Here is a 27,040-nt window from a genome sequence, read left to right as displayed (position 1 = left end):
AGTGAATGTGATATAAGTGATTATTGAATGTTGCTCTTCTCAAGAAATATTCCTTGAGCAATATCCTTCATTCTCTTCCTCAATCATCATAGATGATCTTACTTAGTTGATTTTTTTCAACTACATTTCTAGTATTTTCAACTACTTAGTTAATTCAAGTCTCTATAATTGTAATCTTCTAATTTCACCGAGTTAAAACTGTGATTGTCTAATTAGGATGATAACCAATATTACACTTGTTCTTAAAAAGTGTTCAATCTAGAAATTAAATATACATCACATGGTCTTCCAATTTCACTGAGCTAGAGCTACGATCATTTGATTAGAGTGTTGGCCATGATTCATTTAATATTCGAGAGACACTCAACTCAAGAAATATACATTCTTTGGTCTTCCAATCTCATCAAGCCAAACCTATAGTCGTTTGATGGGAGTGTTCATCAGGATTATATTTACTTTTTGAGAGACACTCGACTCAAGAAGTATACATCTCTTGGTCTTTCAATCTCATCGAGCCAAAGCTGCAATCATATGATTGGAGTGTTAACCAGAATTGTATTACTCTTCGAGAGACACTTAACTCAAGAAGTATATATCCCTTGATCTTCCAATCTCATCGAGCCAAAACTTTGGTTACTTGATCAGAGTGTTGACCAGAATTATATCACTCTTCAAGAGACACTCGACTCAAGAAGTATACATCCCTTGGTATTCTAATCTCATCGATCCATAATTGTAGTTGCCTAATTGGAGTGCTGACCATGATTACATTTATTCTTCGAGAGACATTTGACTCAATTTATTAGTCAATTACAACATATGTGATGCAATCCTTTTAACTCATCTATTTTGACCTTTACTTGGGTCTTATTGAGTTAGACTCAAATCTAGCTTTTTACCAAGTGGGCTTAATTTTCTATCTGAAAATTTTCATTAGCCCTCTTTTTGGATAATTTTATCGTCTATCTTTTTAAGACATGATTTTTGCATAGTAAAGTTATATTCTTCATTGTGATTAACTCTCTCATCACTTAAGGTTCATTTTTAGATGCGCTAAGACATCTTTTGATAATAACATTAAAAGGTACATTTTCTTCAAGTAATACAATGTCTTTTACTATCATCGCTTGAAGATAATTACGGAGAATTACTCCAATTTCTCTCCAGTAGGTGTGAGACCCACGGTTGTCATAACTGTCAATATCGTCTTAAGATTGTTAGAGGTTTTTATATGGAGATATGAATTTGCAGTGTTGACCAACCGTTGGGCCCGGTTAGTTATCTCGATAATGAGTCGATGACTCTAACCGGTGAAGCTCATGGACTTTGTCTCATTTAAACTCTCGACATACCCTTTCGGTTATCGAGACATCGTACCCTTTTGGGCAATAGACGTATCATTCTTAGTATCATCATTACCAACTTAATCTCGTCAATCATTAAATTATCCCTTCAGATATTGACACATCTATTGGAGCAATCCCAATGGCCCGTGTAACCATATGTTTTTGGTGTTTCGGCAAAGAGTTTAAGTTAAGTTCATCCTTATATTTGATATGTGTATATGAGTGTGCAAGTTTGCATGATACACATATGACTTAGTTTGATGACTTCGGGTCCGGTAAAGCATGGAGCATCCGAGGGACCGTGGACAAGGAAACAAGGACAAGGACCTAGGAAAGCGACTTCGAGGCATACGCGAAGGATGACATTGGGGGCAATCCGTGGACTTGAATGTATCCGAGGGACGAGAGCCAAATGAAGTAGGCTTGAAAACAAGAGGTCAAGGCTGCAAAGAAGCGTCAAGTGAGCCATAAGGATGAGGGTCCGAGTGTTGAGAGACTGTAATCGAGGTACTAGTCGACTGATGGAAATGATAATCGACTGGGAGTGAACAGAATGCTTCTATTCGCTCAAATAGTGTAGAGCAATCGACTGGTACTTTCACCAGTCGACTGGTATCAAGCTGTTAGGTTGTAACGGTTAACTCTCCACATAGGATAATTGACTGGCACTTTCACCAGTCGACTAGTAGACAAGATTTTTCAACCCGTGACTTATATAACCAAGGCTTGGAAGCTTGGTTAATGTTGATGAAATTAGTTGTGGATAACCCTAATTAGTAGTCAACAAGTACTCAAGAGTTTTTTGTAATCCAAGAGGTCTTGGTGAGTGTGGTGGTGAGTTTTCTCCACCCATAAGGAGACTTGAGCTAGTCGGAGTTTGTCGGGGACTAATCCACCAACGGATTGAGGGATCATCCATCTTACAGACAGCTGTAGAGTAGGAGCAAGTTATCTCTGAACCACGTAAACGAGTTTGTTAGCGGTTTGCATCTCTTTCTTAGTCTTTAGCTTGTTTGTTTTGTATTATTATTTCGCTACGCAAACTAACAAATGTAGGAAGCGATCAATTGGGGGCGCCGTCTATCCAACTCCCTTTCTAGCCGGTCATACAAGATCCCCAATAACACCCTCTTTAGGTAAACTTATCCTTACGGATAAGAATATTAAGATCGAGGTGAAGGCTAGACCTTCTTTCTTTAAGACGATATTTTCCCGCTAAGTGCTTACGATTTATCGACAATTATCTCCCAATATACAACAACTTACATGTCAAAATAGGAGCACTGCAAATTTCGAGCCCTATCGAACTTTCGAAGTCTTGATACTCTTATGAGAGGAGAGAGAAAAAAGAACTCAATAGTAGAATTTATAACTTAAGAATTGAGTGTATAATTTATAACTTAAGAATTGAGTGTATTAAGTGGAAGGAATGAAGTTTCTTTTATAGGGACGAAGGGTTACTTCCAAGAGAAAAAAGATTTCTTCCCAAAGATAAAAAAGACACGGAGTTTATCTTTTTCACTTAAACCTTTTCAACTATTTAATAATTAATTCAATTAATTAATCTAATTAATTATTTACTTAATATTTTATAAATATTAATTAATTAATTAATATCATAATTATGATTAATATTTTAATCAATTAATGAAATTAATTATAATTATAATTTCACAATCCTCAATGATTCTATATACTCGAGTTAAGTTCATGTAATCTCATATATGAGTTCAACTCGTGTACGAGTTAAACTTCTGTCCGATCATATCAGATCATCTTTTCATTAAACATTAATTTCTCATTCACTCGAGAAATTGATTTACTATGATGTACCCATAAAATAATCATCTTATCCCTATTTAATTTGTTAGTCACTAAAATTAATTTTTCAACAACTTCTTCCTCCATATTTTTTCTTCTCCATTTTTCTCAAAAGCAACCGTATTCTTTTTATTTTTCCCCAAGTGTAACCCTTTACCAGCAGCAGCTTTTTTCCTTCATATGTTCTCTTCTCCATTTTTCTCAAAAGTAACTGTATTCTTTTTATTTTTTCCAACATGTAGCCCTTTACAAGCAGCAACTTTTTTCCTCTTTGTCTACTTATAATAATAATTCAGCTGTTTCTTTTTTCTTTCATATTTCATTAATTGAGAAAATTAATTGCAAGAGAGCGAGTGATACAGTATAAGATTTATTTTATTAGGTAGTGAGTTAGAATGATTATTTAGATAAAATAAAAATTTGAAATGCTAAATATTATGAGTAGACGAGAACACAAATGATTTTTTAATTTGGAGTCATAAATAAATTTCAACTTAAAATCAAAGACTAAATATTTTGGGTTGTAAACCGTTCCCCACCTTTTTCCCTCTACTGCAAGTCTGCAACTGCATTCCTCGATTCCACATCTAAGCGACTACGGATACCCATCTGCTTTGGCTTTTGAATTAGTTTTCAGATCTGGGAAAAGAGTAAAGTTATAGAAAATAAGGGCGTCGGATAGTGGGGACGAGCTAAGATTTTTTAAAAAATTAATATTATAACTCATTGTCATTTTTATCGGCCGATTCATCATTAGTCGTCATTGATCAATGTTTGAAAAGCCCTCGACTTAAATTATCTATTAATCAGTATCATTTTTCTAAAATAAATATCACGATTTAAAAGGTTAAGTATTAAATTTTAAAAATAAAATATATAATAATAAATAGACAATTAAATTGTACAATAAATATTAAATTAAAATTAAATCGAATTTAAACTAAATTCAACAGTTAAATGTGAAGATAAAAATTACATTGATTCAATTAATTTAAAATTGATTTAGTCTGGATCAAGTTTAAGATTATTTTAAACGTGTTTGATGATTTAAAATGGATTAAAATATTTTTGAAACAAATTTCTCTTTTGTTTTTCTCTGTCTTTTCTCCTCATGCATGTTGCAGCCCCCATCATATTGCAACCCTCACCATGTTGTATAGTACATTACCATCATGTTTTCATCCATCCCTCTATTTGATTTTTTCTTTCCTCTTTTTCCTCGAGCTTTTTTTTTTTTTTTCTCTCTTTTCTCTTTTTAGCAAGTAAGAAACATAACATATGTCCTCTTCCAACAACAACAACAGCACTTAGCCTTCACATCTTCTTTCCCTTCTCATATTTTTTAGGATTTTATTGACACCATAAGAATAACCTTATTTTACTGTATTTGAGTCGTTGTTGAACTCAGTGAATTGTTACTCAAAGTTGATAATGAAAAAGATAAGCTCTCACTCTTTACTTCTTCTTCCCTTTGTCTTCTCTATTTATAACAAAACAACGATATTTATTTTAATTTTCTCAGACTAGCCACTATTTACAAGTAACTCTTTTTACTCTTTGTCCAACCATAATAACAACAAGAAAAATAGATCGTTCCTTTATTTTTTTTTTTATGTTTCATTATTTGAAAGGGAATAGTAAGATATAAACTTTTTTTTTTTCATAAATTGTTAGTTAGGATGATTATTTTAGATGAGAATGGAAGTTAAAAATGTTAAATATTACAGGTAAGTAAGATTATAAATAACTTTTCTACTTTAAATTTTAAGGATTAACAAATTATTATTTTAATAAAATTAATGGCTAAATATTTTATGTAGTATTATTATTATTTTTAAAATTTATTGAATTCATCCGTTTTAATTGAAAATCCTATCCGCTTACTATAAGGGTGCATTTGGTTCGGAGTTATTCTTGATAACTTTAGTTATCCATCCAAGGTTATCAACAAAAATCTTGTTTGGTTTAGGTATTCGATGATTCCCGAGTAATGTTCCATGCCCGACACGTCAGCAAAAGGGTCATGCAGCCCGGAATCGGAAAACCTCAGAAAATTAAGGGTGTGTTTGGTTTGCACCGTTTTCATTTTCATTTTCTGGAAAACGCGCGTTTTCTAGTAAACAGAAAACGACTTTTTGTCATTCTCTGTTTTTCTAGAAAACGATAGCCAATTTTTTAGAAAACGCGCGTGAAAAACGTAAACCAAACACCGTTTTTCAGAAAACACGCGTTTTCCAGAAAATGAAAATGGAAAACGCACATACCAAACGGCCCCTAAGGTTTTTCTTGATTCCGGGGTTAACGATTTTTTTTTACCAAAAATACCCTCCGATAAGAAAAAATATGGAAAAAAGAGAAAAAATGTAAAAAAAATAAAAAAAAATTGTTTAAATAATTTTTAAAAAATAAAATAAATAAAAAATAAAAAATTTAAAACTTTTAAAAATAAAAAATTTATAAAAATTTAAAATTTTTTAAAAATAAAAAATTTATAAAAATTTAAAAATTTTAAAAATTAAAAAATAAAATAAATAAATAAAAATTAAAATTTAAAAAATGTAAAAAAAATAAATATAAATAATATAAAAAATATAAAAACATTTAAAAAAATAAAAAACACATAAAAAGTTAAAAAAAAATATACAAGAAAAAGAAAAGTAATAAATAAATAAATAATAATAATAATAATTAAACTAAAATGGTAAAAATAGTTGATTTTGTAACTGAGGGTAATACGGTAAAATATAAAACTAAGGTATTCATTAAAACCTTCAAACAATTAAATTTTTGTTGCATTACCTAGGTTGAACCAAACAACATTTGGTTATGTTTTATTCCCCATAACTTTGGTTATGCGATTACCTGATAATCACATAACCAAGATTATACATGATAATTTGAACCAAACGCATCCTAAATGTAACTGCTATACTGTTACATCGTTACAATGGCTAGCACCATTATAATTGCTATAACATTTAGTAAATTACAAAGGGTAGAGTTTTGGCACCAATAAAGTGTTTACTAATTTTAAAAATAACTAATTTAACTCTATGCAAATTTTCTTTAACTATTAAAAATAACTATTAGGATAAATTTAAAAGTATTTATAATGAATCATCTATTAATTTAGTATTTCTAAATTAATCATACGATTAAGAAAAATTCTTCCACTAAGTATCATGCATACCAGCTTTATAATAACCTAGGAATAGGTGAGGATAATCATATCTAAATCTTAATCTACTGTTAACTATCTCTAACCACCTCCACTACTGGAGATTCTAACACTCATCAATGACGTTGAATTCTACACCAATATTTTAATTAAATCGAACAAACTTTGACTCAGGATGAATTAGTCGGATGATTTTAATTAATACTGACACTAACGATGATAATAATGCGGAATAAACCCACCATTCCAACTCTTTTACTGCACTCCATCTCCTCGCCTCCTCCGCTCCCTTCTGCCGCTGTTCTTGCCACCTACCTTTGACAGCTCCATCCCTCCCTCTACCTCTTGCTCCCCCCCTTCTACCCCTCCTTCGTCGCATGCCCCATTTGCTTCCACTCTGCGAGTCCAAAAGCCATTTTTTTAGGGGGTTCGGCTGCTTCTTCCGAAGTCAGGGACGGGGGAAAGGGTTTCAGGGAGGGAGCTATTCCATTGCGGCTTAGATCTGTGCGGACGTTGCTTTCCAGCAGCGCCTCCGTTCGTGCCTTGCTGAGCCGTCTTCTGTTCCTTTGATCTGGTGGACTGACGCAGAGTTGCGCTGGAGTAGCGCTCGGCCCCGCGCGCCTTCTTTCTGCTGGGGGTTGGCTTAGAAAGCGGAGTAGGCTGCTGAGTTTTGTGCAACGGCGGAAAGATGCGATCTCGGTGAAGAAGTGGAGGTCAGAGGTACGTCAACGTGCGGGAGTTGGTGAAGTCGGATTTTTTTTTTCTTCCGTGGTTATTTTTCCTTTAACGTTGGTAGCTCAAGCTTCCATTCTAGGCATAAGGGCCATCTTCGAGCCGCTTTCCTTTTTTTTCCTGGTCAGTAGGTCTAGATTTGGAATGCTCGTCTTGTGGGAGCTCTACTTTCTTATTGTTTCAGCTCCTGAAAGGATTCCTTATTTGTAGAATTAGGAATCGATCTTAGTTTTTGATCCACAAGTTTGTTGAGGAGGATAGATCCATCGAATTTTCTTCTATTAGGGTTCTGAAGAACTGGAGGAACCTAATTTGTTCAGTTTATTAAGTTATTCGCACTCTATCTTATATAGTTGTGATCTTTCGGCAATGTTGAATTCCTTTGACCAAGTTTCGATGCATGGAAAATAGTTTTGCACTCGACCTCCTGGAAGTTTGCAACTGGAAGAAAAAAAGGTGTTAAATTGATCTTATGAGGCTGCTTTGTTATCTTAGTTGACTTCTGTAGTTGTGTTTGTTCCTTATCCTTCTACGTGTTCGTTTATGGGTTGTTGTTCCTTGTGTTCTTTGGGTTTCATTAATCCACTTATGTCATTGTCCCTTGCTATAGGAGCATTAACATGCCAGACTACCATTAACAGTTCCTGCCATTTGTAAGTAATGAGCCTCCTTTAGTCCTATTTAGCAGTGGCCCACAAGTAGACCTGTTCTGTTTTTCTTAAAGCTGTAAGCTTTCTTTATTGAATATATATCTAGAGCATTGTGTAATTTTATCTTTTCTTTGTTGTTTATACATGGTACCTTTGGCTTTGGCATTCCAATTCAAAGGAAGTGCCATGAGTTGGAACACAAAGCTGGAGATGATGTATACAGTGCTTCTTTGATTTTCTTTCATGATTTAATTCTCTTCCTTAGGGTTATGTCCATTTGGATTCTAAATGTGTTATAAACTATTGTGTGAAAGAAACAATTCTAGCGGGCTTCATGCTTTTTGAACGGCAAGTGATAATTTATGTCAGTTGTTTCCCCTTACAGGTGATTTACTGGAAGAATTATGTCATCTCTGGGGGAACATTTGAATAATAAAACTTTTCTTTTGGGCCTTAAGCTATGGGTTGTAATTGGAATAGCAGTCGGGGTGTCTATGTTGGCTGTTCTTTTGATCTTAGTCATATGTCTTAATGCAAGGAGTCAGAAGAGGTTGAGGACTTCTATCAATCTCCCGGTTAGCCAGATACCAGCAGTCTCAAAGGAAATTAAAGAAGTGAGAGTACAACAAACACCAACTAATGATTTTGTCTTACATGATGGGGTTCTTACGCATCATGACAAATCAAACGAAAAGGAGTCAAATAGGGTTATTGCCCATTTGGGCATGGGAACATCAAGGCATGTGGATGAAAACAGTCACTCAGGTTCATCTCATTGCATGGATAAAGATGGTAGTTGCCATTCTGGAGATGAAGGATGTTCCGGAATAGTCACCACACGGAGGCAATCTTACCCTATGACTGCTCCATCACCTTTGACCGGCCTCCCAGAGTTCTCTTACCTCGGCTGGGGTCACTGGTTTACCTTAAGGGATTTGGAAATTGCAACCAATCGCTTTTCAAAGGATAACATACTTGGGGAGGGTGGTTATGGTGTTGTTTATCGAGGACAACTCATCAATGGTACTCCTGTGGCTGTTAAAAAGCTTCTTAATAATCTGTATGCTTTCTTTGCATCACCTTTTTTAACCTTTATTATGTTGTTTTGTAATTTTTTGTTCAGCAAAGCTCAAAAGTTACCTTTTTGATGTTGGTTATAGAGGTCAAGCAGAGAAGGAATTCAGAGTGGAAGTGGAAGCCATTGGTCATGTACGCCACAAGAATTTAGTGCGATTACTTGGATATTGTGTGGAGGGTACCCAAAGGTGAACGACAATAATTGTAAACTTTTAATTTTGTAGTATTTATGTTACCTCAACTTGCTGCAATAGCACTAACATTAATGATCTATTTTTTAATTCAAGATTTTGCTTTCATTTCTTAACATCTTACTTCTGTATATTCTATAACTACGGTAACAAATTTTGTTCATGTCAAAAATACTTAGATATTAAAACAGTTTTCAGGAGTTCTTTGTGCAACATTTTTATCTGTATTTCTCATATACTCAGGATGCTAGTGTATGAATATGTCAATAATGGAAATTTAGAACAGTGGCTCCATGGGGCTTTGCGTCAGAAGGGTTCTCTCACTTGGGAGGCTCGCATAAAGATTCTTTTGGGCACTGCCAAAGCGTAAGTCCGAATTCATTTATTTGTTCAAATTGAAATGCAGGTCATCTCCTTGCTTTTGTATTAGTTTGTTTATGACAACTAGAGTGTTATTGTCTCATGTTTTATTTTTGTCCTTAGTGCAACAAAGTCAATTCAAGTGATCACTCATGCTCTTAATATAATCAGAAGAAAAAACACGTTTTTTTGGCAGCCTTGCATATTTGCATGAAGCGATCGAACCAAAGGTGGTGCATCGTGACATAAAATCCAGTAACATATTGATTGATGATGAGTTTAATGCAAAAGTGTCTGATTTCGGTTTAGCCAAGCTGTTGGGAGCTGGTAAAAGTCATATAACTACAAGAGTTATGGGAACCTTTGGGTGAGTTCTCTTAGCACACCCCAGTTCTGCTATAAAAAATTGCTTTATTCTTTTGTTGGATTAACATTATGTATTTTTCTCGATTACAGTTATGTGGCTCCTGAATATGCTAATTCCGGGCTTTTAAATGAAAAGAGTGACGTATACAGTTTTGGTGTTGTTCTTCTAGAAGCAATTACAGGGAGAGATCCTGTTGATTATGGGCGCCCCACCAATGAGGTATTTGCATTGTCTGCTCACACAAAACTTTGTTCAGTTTTTATTAACAAGTTACACAGGTTAGCCCTAGCATTCTCTGCAGATTCTGATTGTTTACCTATTTCCATTAGTTGTCTGCATTTGCTGGCAATCCTATCTTAGTTTTTTCCTGACCTCCATTGACATAGCTACCTAGTTGCATGAATGCTTAGAACTTCGAAGATTTTCAACTAAAGATGCATTCAACTTAGTTGGCTAGAATAATGGTTATTCTTAAGATTGCACAAGAGACATGGTTCATCATTACTCTTCTGAATTCCATAAAGCTTTGTTACTTGTTTCACCGTCAAAATATTTTTCAACTAGAACTTATCAAAACAAGCACACAGCAGTTTTAACTTTTAATCAGTGCCCATAATAATGTGTGTGTAAATTTATTGTTAAAGCATTCTTCATTATGTACTTGGCAATGGACATGCTTTTATGTCATATTGGTGAAATGATAGCTCGATAGCTTTTAAGTACTTTGTTTTCTCCTTTGGTTTTGATAAGTTTGTTTGCCTATTTATGTACTTTTTTTTTTGCATGAGCTAATCGGCTGTTATATAGTTATAGTGTTTTGTAACTACTCGATAGCTTGATAGTTCTGACACAAAAAAGTGTTTTGTGAATTATATTGTAACTTTCTCCATTTTGACTAAGTTCATCTACTGTATCAATGGTTTTTCTCTTGTTATTTTATGGCTTGTATATTTTTGATTAAAAGTAATTTAAAATACCTTGATGTTAGTTAGAACACAGAACTTACATGGAATTCGATGTGGAACATTAATTGGGAGTTTTTGTTGTATGAATTTGATTAACGCATATAATCATATAATAGACTTAAGTTCCAACTTAACTATGCGATGAGAGATGGGAAGAAAACAACTCTATTAGAAGTTATACTTTTATGCCCAATGATACTCAAACTTGCTGTTTACCCATACCGTACATGGATACCGATATTGAAATAGAGTCCAAGAAGCTAGAGTCTTCTATGAGAACGACGAAGAAGAAGAGGAGAGGGAGGAAGATTACCTTCCATTGATGACTTCGTAGGTGATGGAAGTTTAACGACGTCATGCAGGGAGGTGGGCTTGTGTTGTGGAAAATAAGTGAAGGTCAGCGTGGGTAGGTGTGCTTGTGACATGGAAAGCAAGAGCTAGAAGATTGCCGCAGGGAGGTGGGTTTGCATTGAGGAAAGGAAGAAGGTTTTGCATCATGTGTTGAGCGACATCTTTTCTCTTTGCTCAGCCTGAACCAATAAAAAACCAGGGTTGGCCTGTTGGCTGGGTTATATAAATTAATCCAGATATTGTAAATTATAGAAATTATACCATAACACTATGGCATATTAACTTAAAAGAACTTATATAATTATTGTATAGGTATACTTAGATAACTTAACTAAAAATTATAAAACTTGTAATAAAATATATTTATAAATATAACTTATCTAACTTATATTTCTTATACTTAATTTATAGTATTAATTTAAAGATTAATTTTAATTATTATTAGATCAATATCAGTATTTGAATTTTAATATTAATTATGACTCCACCTTAATTTTGACACTTTTAACGTGTCCCCGTGTCTTCATTTTAAAAAATCAGAGACTTGTGTCCGACATATGGGTATGGATGTTTTTTCCCAAGTCTGAGTAACATAGTTATGTTTAGTTGAGTAATAGTTTTGCCTTGGTTGAAACTCAATATACACGTGTATCCCACATGGGTATGGATTCTCTTTCCCGAGTTTGAGCAACATGGTTTATGTTTAGTTGAGTAATAGTTTTACCCTGGTTGAAACTCAATATACACATGTTACCAACCTTAATTTGCAGCTATTAATCTGTGGCTTTTGTTGATTATACATGGAGTCCAGGTTCTTACCATGATCTCGTCTTTATGTGGCTTATCCAAGTTAAAAAAATACCCATATAACTTAGGCATACTAAAAAGTAGTTCACCATCATCTTGGCTCCATGATATGCTTGCTATTATGCAGGTAAATCTTGTTGATTGGCTGAAAATGATGGTAGGGAGTAGGCGGTCAGAAGAAGTTGTGGACCAGAACATAGGCGCAAGACCATCAACAAGGGCACTTAAACGGGCTCTTTTGGCAGCTTTACGGTGTGTTGATCCTGATTCAGAGAAGAGGCCAAAGATGGGTCAAGTTGTCCGGATGCTAGACAACGATGAGCCAATTCCACGAGAGGTATAATCTTATTGGACCTTGCTCAGTATCTGTTTAATTCAGTTTTGACGCATATTTTTGAGAGGCTAGTTATCTTTTCAGCTCAAACAATTGCATGAAGATGTGTCTCTTACCTCTAAAGTAGCAACTAGTGGACATAGACATACTAGGATGCCTACATATTTTTTGATCTAGGTCTGATGTTCATCAAAATATGACACTTTGATTGTGCTATATTGGACAATTACACATTCGTATTTTGTTGAAACAAATTAAGGCTATGTTTATCAGAGATTTGTACTTTGGCATTATATATATATATATATATATATATATATATAACCAAAGAAAAGTTCAATTAAGCATGTTGATTAAAAAGAAAAAATAAGCTGAGCGGTGACATTTTTTGGTGTGAGTTCAGCTATACACAGTGCATGAATGGTGACCATTATCTCATAGGGTTCGCAAATAGTCTTGCATCTTCTGACTTGTCCATTGATAGAAGTTACTGCTCAACTTGAGCTTCAAAATGTCTTGTTTATCAAAATTTTAACAAAATCAGGACCTCGCCTAGCTCATCGAAGATGATTTATAGCTCATATCTTAGTGGTTTTTGAACTGCTAAACAAGCTTATATATTCCTGAATGTTGTAATTGTCAAGAAGTTACAATATTACAAAAGTTTTCTAGCTTAGGCAATCTAGCTCTGATCATTATTGGAAATGGGACTAGAGGAGTTTGAGATAGACAGAGTTCCTAGAGTTGCGGTCAGTTAGGCCGAGTTTGCCCAAACTGAATTCAGTTCGGAGGGTTTTTTTGCTGGGTTAGTTCAGCATCAAGGGTGGGTTTACACAGTTGAATCAGGCCCTTAGTTGAGGTAAGAGGGTTTGGATAAAGGGATGAACTATAATGGATTTTTGAATTATCTAAGCATTGAGGGTTTATGAATCCAAGTAGAGGAACGCAAGAGCTAGAAAGAGGTCTGAGGAAGTCCGAGTTGGAGAAAATTGTCACCCTTTTGCCATTCAAGCCCCTGAAATGACTAAAGTTCCCCTTCTTATAATCCCCAGAGTGTGAACCCTCTAATAGCACCTTGCCACATATACATATTCAACATAGAGACAAGCTGTTCTCTATTACAACACTCTCCGCTTGGCCATTTGCTGGCTCTGGATTGATTTAGGGGGCGTTTGGTTCTCTCCTAGGAATCGGAATGGGAATGGGTATCATAGTATTATGGAATGGGAATGGGTATGAGCTTGGGTATCATTCTTAAAAATGATGTTTGGTTAGTTAAATATTTTTAATCGGAATAAACCTAAATTTTCTTTTTTACCCTTACAGGAAAATAAGAGAAAAAATTATATGGGAGAGAAAGTTGAATGTGAGAGAAACATATGATGAGAGAAAATGATGAGAGAGAAAGTGAAGAGAGAGAAAGTATGATCAGAGAAAATGAGGAGAGAGTGCATGATAGGAGAGATTGAGAAGAGAAAAAGTATGATGAGAGAGAAAGTGTGATGAGAGAGAAAGAGTGATGGGAAAAAATGAAGAGAGAGAAAGTATTATGAGAGAAAATGAAAGAGTGAGGAGAGAGAAAGTATGATGAGAGAGAAAGTGGGTTGAGAGAGAAAGAGTGATGGAAAAATGAAGAGAGAGAAAGTATGATGAGAGAAAATGAGAGATTGAGGAGAGAGAAAATATACTGATAGAGGAAGAGTGATGGAAAAAATGAAGAGAGAGAAAGTGTGATGAGAGAAAATGCGAGACTGGGAGAGAGAAAATATGATGAGAGAGAAAGTGTGCTTAGAGAAAAAGTGTGATTAGAGAAAATAAAGAGAGAGTGTGTGATGAGAGAGAATAAAGAGAGAGAAAGTGTGATGAGAGAAAATGAGGAGAGAGAGTATGCTGAGAGACATTGAGGAGAGAGAAAGTATGATGAGAGAAAATGAGGAGAGAGATTGAGGAGAGAGGAAGTACGATGAGAGAGAAAGTATGATAAAAAAATAAGTAGAAAATGTATAATGGGAGAGAAAGTGTGATAGAAGAGAATGAAGAGAGAGAAATAAATAGAGAGAGTATATGATGGGAGAGAATATAGAGAGAGAATGAGGAGAGAGAAAGTATCTTGAGAGAGGAAATGTGATGATAAAATAAGGAGAGAGAAAATATGATGAGAGAGAGAGTGTGTGAAATTAAAAAAAAAATGAACAAATATACTAAGGGTATTTTTGTCTAAAACTTAATTCACAATCCTATTCCATCAAAACCCAAGGGAGGGGGTGGGTTTCATCCATATCCAAATTTTTGGATTTCATTCCAAAATCTTGATTCCATTCCCATTAACCAAACACAAGGTTTGGGAATGAATCCATTCCCTCATTTCCAAACCCATAAACCAAACGCCACCTTAGTTTCATTCTTTGTGAAAAATGATATCCGTGCTGGTTGAATCCTGCGGCCCACGTGTTGCCGCCCAATGAATTATTGAGTTACTAGTAATTTTACACATTAATTACTACCCTATTAGTTCAAAGGGTCATTTCTCATAGAATTTTCACTGCATTATTCCCTTTTATTTATCTTCTCAATTTTTCATTTTCATAATTTCTTTGATTTGCTATCATTAAAGCTTAGTTTGGGGTCATATTTCTTTTTTCGACACTACACCTCCACAGTATAACTAGGACCTCCTGTTTACTTTCCCCGACCTCCTGTATACTTTCCTTACCTTTCTTTTCACTGCTCTAAAAGATTTTTTGCTCTGCTATTTCGGCCTCCTAGTGTCTTTGCATATCTTTTGCTCTGAATGCAGTAAGTCTTCTCTAATTCATATTCTTTTCTTTTATATAGCTTCTCTTTGATCTAGATTCTTGTAATAATAGAAACGACAAGGATAGATCTCTGGAAATAGAGAGACATGGTGCCAACTGAAGAGCTTCAGCCACTATATCTAATTGGGCTAGAATTCTATTCTTACCCTTCCTATTATTGCACCACGCGAACTAGGCCCTATAGACCACATATCATTAAGCATAGTTTGCGGGACCTATGCTACTTAGACACTTCGATACGAGTACCCAATACAGGTATAGGTATGGATTTAGGTGTCATGCACATATTTTTTTTTAAGTGATTGGCTCGGTGTAAATGTGTTCAAATTGTGGACATAGATAAAGGGATAATAATATAATATAACTAATGCCTAGAGTAAATTAATATAATGTTAAAATATTCATTGTAGAAGGGGAGCTTTGACGTAATGATAAAGTTGTTGCCATGTGACTTGTGGTCATGAGTTCAAGTTGCGGAAATGGCTTTTTGCAAAGGAAGATAAGACTACATAAAATAAAAAAAAAAGTAGATCCGCTACCTTAGCGGCCCCCTAATGTCGACCCCACGGATATGGAGGGAGGTACATGTAGTTACACAGGCCATAAGCGCATGGTGGGGTCGTCAGTTCCTGAGAATCGATCCCTGGCCATTACGCCAGAGATGTCATGCGCCCACCGTCTGTGCTACGCCCTGGGGGCGATAAGACTACATACAATAGACCCAAAACGGTCTAACCCTTCCTGGAATCCTCACATTGGCGAAAGCTTCGTGCGAGCTGTCCTTTTTAAAAATATATATATATATTAATACCAATATAAGTTAATTATATTTGACTAATTATGTCCTTAACAATGATATACAACTGTCATTTTATTAATTCTGATATATGATTATATTGAAATAATTTTGAAAATACAGTATGTATTAAATAGTTAATCCTATACTGTGCACAACTGCCGGCAGATTATTATAATTAAATTTGCTATATGAAAATAATTCCTTCTGATCCCGTCCGGAAGCTGAGTCGGACGGAGGCCGGTCGCGGTGGACTGGGCGTTGACGGAAAGTCGCGGGCGGTGCAGGCTCCCCACGGGTGGCTGATGCGGCTGCAGGACCCTGCGCACACTCAGACGATCCCCCCTCTCACGTTAGAGACCAAAACCCAGGGAAAAAGTCCCCGGATCAGGCCCTCCGACGCTCAAGTCAGGTCCTTTTTCCCCAGAAAAAAGCAGACAGAAGGAGAAAAGGAAAACAGTTGTGGAAAAAAGTGACGGGGGAGTGTGTGCGCGTACCTGCGTACGAGGGATTTCTCCCCTTTTATGCGTCCTCCTGCTAGAACCTGCCCCCCTGTCAGAAAACGTTAGACGCCCGGCTTTGTCCTCTAGTCCTGGACACCTGTCGCGCTGCTATTTGTTGTGAAAGCATCTTTCTGTTAGGAACCTCCGCCTTCGCACTTGGGTTTTGTCCTGTAATGAGGGACAGCTGGCAGGCTACTACTGGCTATGAGGGCATCTTTTCGTTTCAGGAACCTTCGCCTTCGCCCGCATCGTTGGTATGTAATGATTACCCCTGACGGACCGTTGAGATTCTCCGCTCCCGTATTACTTAGCTCCTCCGATCCATGGTGTCCCCGCACCAGCCGGCACCTGTGGTTCGCATTTCCAGGCCTTCAACTCGCAGACCTGCAGCCCTAACTGTCTGGACATAGCTACGCTGATCTTCAACCTGCATCCTGCGCTTTGTACTTCCTGGCCCTCAACCGCAGGTCTGTAGCTCGGGCTGCTTCTGATCAGCTCTGCCGCTTCCGACCCATTGGCCTATACTTCCAGTTCTTGGCCTCTGCTTAGCTCTGCCGATCCCGACTTGCATCCTGCGCTTTGTACTTCCTGGCCCTCAACCGCAGGTCTGTAGCTCGGGCTGCTTCTGATCAGCTCTGCCACTTCCGACCCATTGGCCTATACTTCCAGTTCTTGGCCTCTGCTTAGCTCTGCCGATACCGACTTGCATCCTGCGCTTTGTACTTCCTGGCCCTCAACCGCAGGTCTGTAGCTCGGGCTACTTCTGATCAGCTCTGCCGCTTCTGACCGGCCTCTGTGCTCTGTATTTCCGGGCCCTCTACTGCAGGCCTGTGGATCGAGCTACTTCTGATCAGCTCTGCCGCTTCTGACCGGCCTCTGTGCTCTGTATTTCCGGGCCCTCTACTGCAGGCCTGTAGCTCGGGCTGCTTTCACTCAGCTCTGCCGATCCCAACCCGCTTCTGCCTATGCTGAGCCCTGACTGCCCTGTCAGCCTGCCTTTTTGACCGCCAAGTCGCCATGACTATTGACCGCCACCTCCTCGTGACTTTTGACCGCCACATAGCCTGGACTTTTCTAATCCTTTCCTCTTGGGCCCCTCCATCACTAACCGTATCACCTTCTAATACTAGTTATAATCTATTCATTGTCCAAGGTGATTCATGAATAAAACAAGATTGAAGTACAATTGGAAAAAATACCATGAAAGAGATAGAACAAAAGAATGAACAACAAGATAGCTAGGTAATTCATGTTAAGGTTTAAACCTTTTAATGGTAAGAAAAATTCATCTATTACAATCATTGCAATACCTATAATTAAAGTCACTGCATTTACAATAATCTCCACTTCCATCATTCAAGAAAACAAAGCAACAATACCTTATCATCATCAACAACATCAAGGAATTCTCCTGGACCGACACTATCAAAGTTGGAGGACATTTCGGTGCACTAACTACTACTCAATAAAGGCATAGCATAGTGTTCCTTCGCCATAACTCGATGAAAACTTGACACAAGGCTAAGCGAAGGAAGACTCAATGCAAAGCTGCTCTTACAAAATAAAGTATTAGCTGTTGGATCGAGACGCACGTGAGGGGGGTGAATCACGTGATTTTACAAAACAAGTCTTTTTTGTTTTTAAGAACAGAGCGAACAGCGGAAAACTAAGTAAGAAAGCGAAAATAGAAAAGCAAGTAAAAGAACACGCGTTCGATTTTATTTGGTTCAGAGGCTTCGGCGACTCCTATTCCAAGACTCAGGTCCTACGGACCTATCGATGGGTAATCCACTAAAATGCCTCTTCCGGGACAAGGGTAACACACTGTACTTATCCTTTTACAGTAATTAAGTACACAAATGAAAAAGATTACCAAACACTCTTTCACTAGGGTCGGCTTGATCTCTGTGTTTGGTCGGCTTCTTAGTAGTAGACGAGCGTGGCAGCGTCACAGTAGAGTTGTAACAGGAAGCCGGAGCGTTCGGAAGTCCAATCGGAAGCGCAGATGATCGTATGAGTGTTGTGTGCCGAAGCTTGGTCGAGTCCCCCTTATAAAGGGTGTGGAAGGCGCCTTCCATAGCCATTGAAGGCGCCTTCAATGTGACAAACTCTATCCCGACTTCGTTGTGCCTTATCTGCGACGAGGTCTAAAATCTATCTCGTGGAAGGTGCCTTCTATGAATAGTGCTAAAGCGCATTCCACTGTTTGAAGGCGCCTTCCATGGGATGGAAGGCGCCTCGGGATAGTTCACTCAAGGCTTCTTTGCGCTCTTCTTGCCCTGTAAAGTGTGCTAGTCCAATAAACCAAATAATAAACTGCAAGACAAGTGTTAGCACAATAATACTTAGTAGTAATTAGACTATGCCTCCCCAAGATCAAGATCTACTCAAAGTCTCAGTTTAGGAATCTAAAATGGATCTAAACTGGACCGACATCTACTGTCTCTCAATCGGGACGCACCCTCACCGAGTCACTCTTCTCCAGTGACTTACCTTTACTTACCATCTTGTAGTCGGTTTGACTAGTCTCTTGACCCACCAGGTCTTCATACCAGTTGTCAGGTCCGCAGGCTCAACTGGACTTCTGCCGGTTGTCAAGTCTCGCAGATCCAATCAGACTTCCCGCCAGATATCAGGTCGGTCCGTTGATCTATCTGGATTTCGCATCAGCTATCCAGTCCTGCAGACCTAGCTGGATTTCAGCCTGGTGTTTCGTCCTCTAGATTTATCAATTCTTGTACACTTGGTAAAATACTTAGATAAAAAATACACCTAACTTAACTCATTTGTCATTAATCAAAACCTGAGTTGGATCATTAGTGCAAGCTGCACCAACATTAGCATGATTATAAACTCTCAATGAAGACCCAACTCAATCACCTCATCATTAAAAGAACTTTTTGAACTCATGAAAGAATAATAGGAGGTTATTTGTCCCATCATAACTTCCTCAAAGGGAGGTCTAGGTTGGTTTGAAGGACAGGATTCCCAAATAAACATATTTAAATAACTTTTTCAAAATATTATGCTTTAGAATAAGCTGTTAGATTTACTATTAATTGTTCCTTTCAAAATATTATGAATTAGAGTTTTTAGATTTATTATTAATTTCCTCTTTCAAAATACTATCAGTTAGGATAAGAACTATCTAAACTATTATGCAAATAACATGAAATATGGCGATTGTGACAGCGTCAAACTATGGCAAATATTTCATGAATGAATCCATTAAACTATTGTGCTAATGCTAGGTTGTTCCCCGGAAGGAACGCGTTGTAGGGTCCGACTGTAACGTCTCGGCAAGGACCGCTACATCTCCAGAACTCGGGTGTAGTGATAAATATGCAAGAGTTCGCGTTACAGGTCCGACTGTAACATCTCAGCAAGGACCGCTACATCTCCATGAGAACTTGGGTGTAGTGTTAAATAGGCAAAAGTTCTCACACCATAGGTTAGATAAGAACAAATATGATAGGAAAACTAATAATCTAAGATTTGGAACTTGGAACATAGGAACTCTCACTGGTAAATCAATGGAGGTAGTAGATATGATGATTAGGAGAAAAATTAATATTTTGTGTGTACAAGAGACAAAATGGACAGGTGAGAAGGCAAAGATGATAGAGAACACGGGTTTTAAGTTATGGTACACTGGAAAGAGTAAAACAAGAAATGGAGTGGGTATTATTGTAGATAGTTTGTTAAAGGATGAAGTTGTAGGTGTAGTTAGAAAAGGGGATAGAATTATAGCCCTTAAGATAATAGTGGCGAAAGAAACTATGAACATAATTAGCGTATATGCACCACAAGTAGGATTAGATGAAGCTACCAAATCAAGGTTTGAGAGGACTTAGATGAAATATTACAAAATATTTCACCAAGTGAAAGGATTTTAATAGGAGGTGATCTAAATGGACATGTCGGAGTGAAAAATGAGGAATATGAGAGAGTACATGGGAGTTATGGGTTTGGAACGAGGAATGAGGAAGGGAAAATTATATTAGATTTTGCAATAGCATATGACCTTATATTAGCTAATACGTTTTTTAAGAAAAGAGAAGAACACTTAGTCACATTCAAAAGTGAGAATAATAAATCGCAAATTGACTTTCTTATGGTTAGGAAGAATGATAGAAAGATTTGTAAAGATTGCAAAGTCATCCCAGGAGAAAGCTTAACTACCCAACATAGGGTAGTAGTGGTGGATATACGCCTCAAACATAGTATCAATAGAAAGAAAATATATACAATTCCTAGAATTAAGTGGTGGAAGTTAAAGGATGGGAAGCAATATATATTTAAGGAGAAGGTAGAAGTACAAGCATTAGGTGAAATATACGATGACTCTAATACAACATGGGATAAGATGGTATCAAAGTTGAAAATAGTAGCTAAGAGTGTCCTCGGTGAGTCAAAGGGGCATGCACCGCTAAGTAAAGAATCTTGGTGGTGGAATGAGAAAGTACAAGAGAAAGTGAAGGAAAAACGAATAGCTTATAAGGAATTATATATTTGTAAGAATGAGGAAAACATAAAAAATATACAATAGCCAAGAAAGAAGCTAAGAAAGTGGTGAGTGAAGCAAAAAATGAAACTTTTGAACGGTTATATCAAAAATTGGATACAAAAGAAGGGGAAAGAGACATTTATAGAATAGCTAAAGTGAGAGAAAGAAAAACAAGAGATCTTAGCCAAATAAAATGTATTAAAGATGAATGTAATAGGGTATTAGTAAGCGATGGAGAAATAAAAGAGCGGTGGAAGAGGTATTTTCATCAACTTTTTAATGAAGGTTTAGGAGACCAACTTAACTTGGGTAATTTAATTAGGTCAAATGAGCATCGAAATTTTAATTTTTATCGTAGAATTCAAACTTCAGAAGTAAAACAAACTTTAAATGAGATGCACAATGGAAAAGTGGACCGGATGATATTCCAATAGAGGTATGGAAGTGCTTAGGAAACAAGGTATTGAATGACTTACAAATTATTTAACATGATATTGAAAACGAAAAAAATACTTGATAGGATAAGTACTCTAGTTCCTTTATATAAGAATAAAGGAGACGTACAAAATTGTGTAAACTATAGGGGTATTAAACTAATGAGTCATACTATGAAACTTTGGGAAAAAGATTAAGGAAGGAGACAACGGTGATGGAAAATCAATTCTTAGACAATTAATTGAAAAATATCGGGAGCAAAAACAAGATCTACACATGGTATTCATTGACTTAGAAAAAGCGTATGATAGAGTCCCAAGAGAAATTATATGACGAATTTTAGAAAAGAGAAGTGTTAGCGTAATATATATTGAACTAATTAAGGATATGTATGAGGATGTAACGACCAGAGTAAAGACTTCAGGCGGAGTAACTGAAGCATTTCCAATAAAGATAGAGTTACATCAAGGATCAATTCTAAGTCCCTATCTTTTTACACTAATTATGGACGAGCTCACTGCGCACATTCAAGACACAGTACCGTGGTGCATGTTGTTTGCAGATGATATTATTTTGGTAGATGAGACACGTGAAGGAGTAAATGCTAAGCTAAAATCTTGGAGGGAAACACTAGAAGGGAAATGTTTTAAGGTTAGTAGATTAAAGACAGAATATATGGAATTTAAGTTTAGCAATATTAGAAGTAATGAAATAATTGTTAAGATAGGAGAGGACGAGTTGCCCGGAACCGAGAGATTTAAATATTTAGGATCATTTTTACAAAATGATGGAGGGATTGAGAGAGATGTCTTACATAGAATACAAGCAGGATGGGTGAAATGGAGGGGAGCGTCGAGTGTTTTATGTGACCGTAAAGTACCTCTTAAACTTAAAGATAAGTTCTATAAAACCGCAGTTAGACCAGCTATGTTATATGGAGCTGAATGTTGGGCTATGACTCGAGCACATTAGCAGAAGATGAGAGTTGCAGAGATGAGGATGTTAAGATGGATATGTGGACATACGAAGATGGATGTGTGGATATACGAAGATGGACAAAATAAGAAATAAGAGCATTAGAGAGAAAGTCGGAGTTGCATCTATTGAGGAAAAACTCCGAGAGACATGTTTAAGATGGTACAGACATGTACGTAGACGACCAATAAATGCTCCAGTTAGACGATGTGAAAATATGATAAACATGCATATCAAACAAGGAAGAGGAAGACCAAAAAAGACTTGGTTAGCAACAATAAAATAAGATAAAATTTATTTAAATATAGATGATGATATAATAGGAGATAGAGCTCAATGGCGTAAAAGGATTCATACAGCCGACCCCACCTAGTGGGAAAAGGCTTGGTTGTTGTTGTTGTATTAGGTACGTGACATTTTTTTCTTCTTGCTCTTGGCCTATCACCTTCACCACATCTTTCAATTTATTTGGTGATAGACCAACCACATTTGGGGAGTTTGGTGGGACTAACTACGCACAACAAAAATAAAAAAGGGGGCAGCCCGGTGCACGAAGCTCCTGCTATGCGGGGTCCCGGGGAAGGATCCATTGTATGTAGCCTTACCTTGCTTTTTGCAAGAGGTTGCTTTCAAGATTTAAACCTGTGACCTTTTGGTCACAAAGCAACAACTTTACCGTTGCGCCAAGGCTCCCCTTCGGACTAACTACACACAACATTCTAGGAAAAAGAAAACTTGAAGATATGCCCTTTTTTCTTGATATTTGTTTTTCCCCCAAGTTGTTATGAACATCTGTATGATTTTAGTTGGCATTAGTTTTTTTTAATGCTTTTGAGGAGGTAGAATTGCAAAAGTATGTTTTAAAAATATACAGATCTTTTTTTTGGTGTATGTCCACTGAAGAGACTTGACCTCTCGTCAAGTATCAAACTCATATCCCATCCCCACAACCATGTTGTGTTGACATGGGTTTCGGAGAGTAAATGGAAGATTCTGAGCATCAAAGCCATGCGAAAAAAACACACTGAGAAACCATGAACCAAATCTGTTAAAACTGAAAAGTAAAGTCCACATTTCTTTTATTCTTCTGTACACACAGTTGAAGTCCCTAGCTAACAATCAAGGAATACCATCCCACATTAGTCTTTTAATGAAACACCAAGGTCGTTCTCTGGACAACAACTGAATGCTTGTGTCTTGCCAAGTGAATGGTACTTCATCCCTTGAACTCGAAGAAACTTATGCTGAGACATACTGCTTGTGTCTATACACCACACTGATAGGCACCCTCTCCCTAAACCACATTAAGACAATACAGCCAGATCTACAGACAATACAACCAGATTTACCTGAAGCATCCACCCAATTGTCACTCCATTCTATACCCAGATTATCCACCCATCTTCTAGCATCATCATCATCACTAAAATCAGTCTCGTCCACCAAACTTGAACTTGGTTTCAACTTACATGACAAAAAGATAAAGAGGTGTTCTGAGCTAGCCTACCTAGTCAATCCTCTTGAATTATAGAACCAATTTTTTCATGAAGGCCGCTCTATATCAACTTTACTTTTCAACTCACTAGAGAGCATCCTTTTTACCCTTATGCTGCCAAGAAGGAAGCAATGGATCACTTTTATTAGACTTTATTTTTTGCACAGCATCTTCCTAGAACTCCTACTGTCCTTAGAACAATTAACATCAACCATCACTTCATCCTCCACATTAGAATTGGCAATAATTATTGACATCTGCCTTTTGATGGAATTACTAACCTCCCCTGCCAACACATTTATATCATCCTCTGGCATAGTGAACTCCAGCATGGAAGCAACAACAGAAAAACACATTAGACTCCCGCTGCCTAACAATCACATTAGCTCCACTTGTAGGAAGAGAGTCCCTTAACTGAAGCTCTCACCATATCTTTCACCAACCATCATCCACCACTACAGGCTGCTCAACATTCACCAAGCCACCTGATCACCATTTCCTTGCAAGTTCAAATCAACATCTTTTAATTACAAGTTCTGCTCCTTAAAAGAGCATTAATCTCACAGACTCCTGTAATTCCCTGATCATCAGCATCAAACCACAACCTCCACCTCAAGAATAGGAAAACATTACCACTCCTTCCTACTATACCAAACATAAAATTTCTACCTTGGTTTCAACCCCATCTATGAACATGAACCCAAAGGCCATACAGCTACTCGAACCCCAATCTCCAGCTCTTTAAACTCTGTCTTTGATGCTCTACTCTGCCATTTACCTCCAATACCGTTGACACGACACAACATGTGTATGGGTATGAGATATGAGTTTGACACTTAAAGAGAGGTTCTGACTATTATGTGCACAATCTGAACATTTTTTACGACATATGTTTGCAGTATTACCTCTTCAAAAGCATTTAAAAAACTAATGATCAACTAAAATCATGCAGCTGATCACAATGTTTGTAAAAAAGAAGAAAACAAAAATTATGAAGAAAAGAGTGGATCTTCAACCTTTCTTTCTTTTGGAATATTGTATGTCGTTAGTTGCACCAAACTTCCGAAATGTGGTTGATCTATCTCTAAAGAAATTAGAAGATGTGGCGAAGGTGATAGGCTAGAGCAAAAAGAAAAGATCTGTTGTGAATGAAGATGAAGAGGAAGAAGGTAATGGGATGGAAAAGGAGGTGAGGGGATGGAGCATGAAGGTAATGGGCTGGAAAAAGATGGGATGGAGCATTAGGATGGAAAGTTCTTTGTTATGCAAGGTTGGACTTGGAAGGTGCGGGAAGAAGGATGACACACAGAGCAAACTCGTGGAGCTTAGTGTATCCGAGAATTGAAGGTCTAACATAAGGAGTTCTCTGAGGTTGACTCATAGGTAAGGGGAGAAAGATGGCACATGGAGTAAGCTCTTGAGGCTTGGTGTATTTTGAAGGACCCAAAGGCTGGATATGAGGTAAACTCGAGGGCAATGAGAAGCATCGACGAGGTTGAGGACCTCAAAGAATGAAATCCATGAAAGATTACGAATGATGTGTAATTTTGGATTTTTGCTTTGGCCAACATCATCAGGGATGATATGAATGATATGTTTTGCTAGGTAGGGGTAAACTACCAAGTGACTATTAAAACTTTTGACTGAGCACTGACATGATTTAGTTAACTGGAGGGTGAACCCAATTCGACTAGCTCTAGGGTTTGGTAAATTCAGTGTTTATGTTTGAGCAACAATCAATTGGATTGGTTTCCAGCGAGGGTGAACCTAGTTCGATTGGATGCTAGAGTTTAGTAAACAAAGTGTTTATGTCAGTTTGAGCAACAATCAATTGGATTGGTTTTCAACTAACTGGACGTTTGAAGAGTCGACTAAAAGGAATTTTCAATTGATTGGAGATATAGTAATTGGCTACTCAATGGCTACATTTGCTTGGAACAATTGATTGGAGATGGGAAAAATAAAGTTGTTCAAGGGCTTCTTATTAAAGCTCTTGGGAAGCTTTGAGCTTGGGGGTTGAACGATAGTCTCAGATACACCTCTAATATTGTGCTTTGATTGCTCAAAGTCTCCAAGGTATTGGATTAGGTTGCAAGGTTCAATTCAAGCTCGTAATAATCACTTTTACTGGCATTTCATTTCCTATATTTGTGAGAAAAGATCTGATGTAAATATTTCAAGTTTCGGATTGTAAGAAGTTTACTCAATACCTCTGTGAGTGAATGGGTTCTAGTGGAACTATTCTGAGGTGACACACTAGATGCATCATAGGCTGTGGATTATGAGTAGTGTCCTTGAATCATGTTAAATATGTGCGTTAGAGTTTTGTATTTCTTTTATAATTATTTCCTTTGTGTTTATACTTGACATGAACAATCAAACACACAAGCAGCACCCCACATGAAACTAACGTTTGAATTGTGTGTTTGGCTACACAAATTTAATTTTAGGATTACAGCTTTTCACCACCTCCCCCTCTAGCCATATTGAACCACACTCAAGGCCCGCCATCCAATCTTGACAAGCTTTCACTCCCCTAGATCATGCTATTCTATACTAGTTGAGTCCTACTCTACTCATGCGTCACTCATCAAACAGATTACTGAGTAGTCGGTGGGTAATTTTATCCACGTTGCAAGCAAAGCTTAAACCGATAATTAACCATTAGGCAATTATTTAGCATCTTAGCAAATATTATCATTGCTTAAAGCATATCAGCAATCTTGTTCAGGACAGATGCAACTTTAATGTTCACAGATATAATATTTTGCAACTGAATCTCCACCTTTTATGTGCACAAGTAGATTTGTTAAGATGAATCTCACCTATATGGGAGTTTGCAGGAACGGAGACACCGTCGAAACCGTGCAGGAGGCACAGAAATTGACTCCCAGAGGGACAGTTCCGACACCGATAAAAGTGACAACCCAGATACTATATACAGCAGCCGAAAGAGCAAGCCAGCTTCAAGCAAATGAGGTTCCAGCCGGTTGCATTCTTAGTTATCGCAAGCTGTTTCCCTCGCCACGACGACTCGTATATACCTGCTATCCCTCTTCCGAGAGTGGCTGGAACCTAAATGAAGTGCGGCCGAAAGGGAAATCGCATTCATGCATGTGTTTTGTATTTGATGTCATAGATGCACTCCGAACAGTGTGTGTGTGCAGAGGCTTTCAATTAGCTTCTTTATCAGATCATATAACCTTTGCTGAAATAGCTTCATTAATTCATGATCGGCTTGAAAGAGAAAAATAATGCCTATCGTTTTCGTTTTGCACTGCTGGGTTTCTTCCCCATTTAAAATTTGCATTTGTCAAATCACACGTCGACAGGG

General features: G+C 37.2%; 1 protein-coding gene across 1 annotated transcript; it reads left to right on the top strand.

Moving 5' to 3' along the window:
• The first annotated feature begins 6,597 nt into the window (after nt 1–6,597).
• LOC122055884 (probable receptor-like protein kinase At5g18500) lies at nt 6,598–26,958 on the top strand. Its single transcript, XM_042617563.1, has 8 exons — nt 6,598–7,065; nt 8,113–8,787; nt 8,888–8,992; nt 9,239–9,361; nt 9,552–9,722; nt 9,812–9,941; nt 11,973–12,182; nt 26,550–26,958. The coding sequence occupies exons 2-8, from the start codon at nt 8,132–8,134 to the stop codon at nt 26,682–26,684; spliced, it is 1,530 nt and encodes a 509-aa protein (XP_042473497.1). The 5' UTR covers nt 6,598–7,065; nt 8,113–8,131; the 3' UTR covers nt 26,685–26,958.
• Nucleotides 26,959–27,040: the final 82 nt, after the last annotated feature.

Source organism: Zingiber officinale, chromosome 3B (genome assembly GCF_018446385.1).
Source record: "Zingiber officinale cultivar Zhangliang chromosome 3B, Zo_v1.1, whole genome shotgun sequence".
In the NCBI taxonomy this organism is placed as follows: domain Eukaryota; kingdom Viridiplantae; phylum Streptophyta; class Magnoliopsida; order Zingiberales; family Zingiberaceae; genus Zingiber; species Zingiber officinale.
This window is presented reverse-complemented; position numbering and strand designations above follow the sequence as displayed.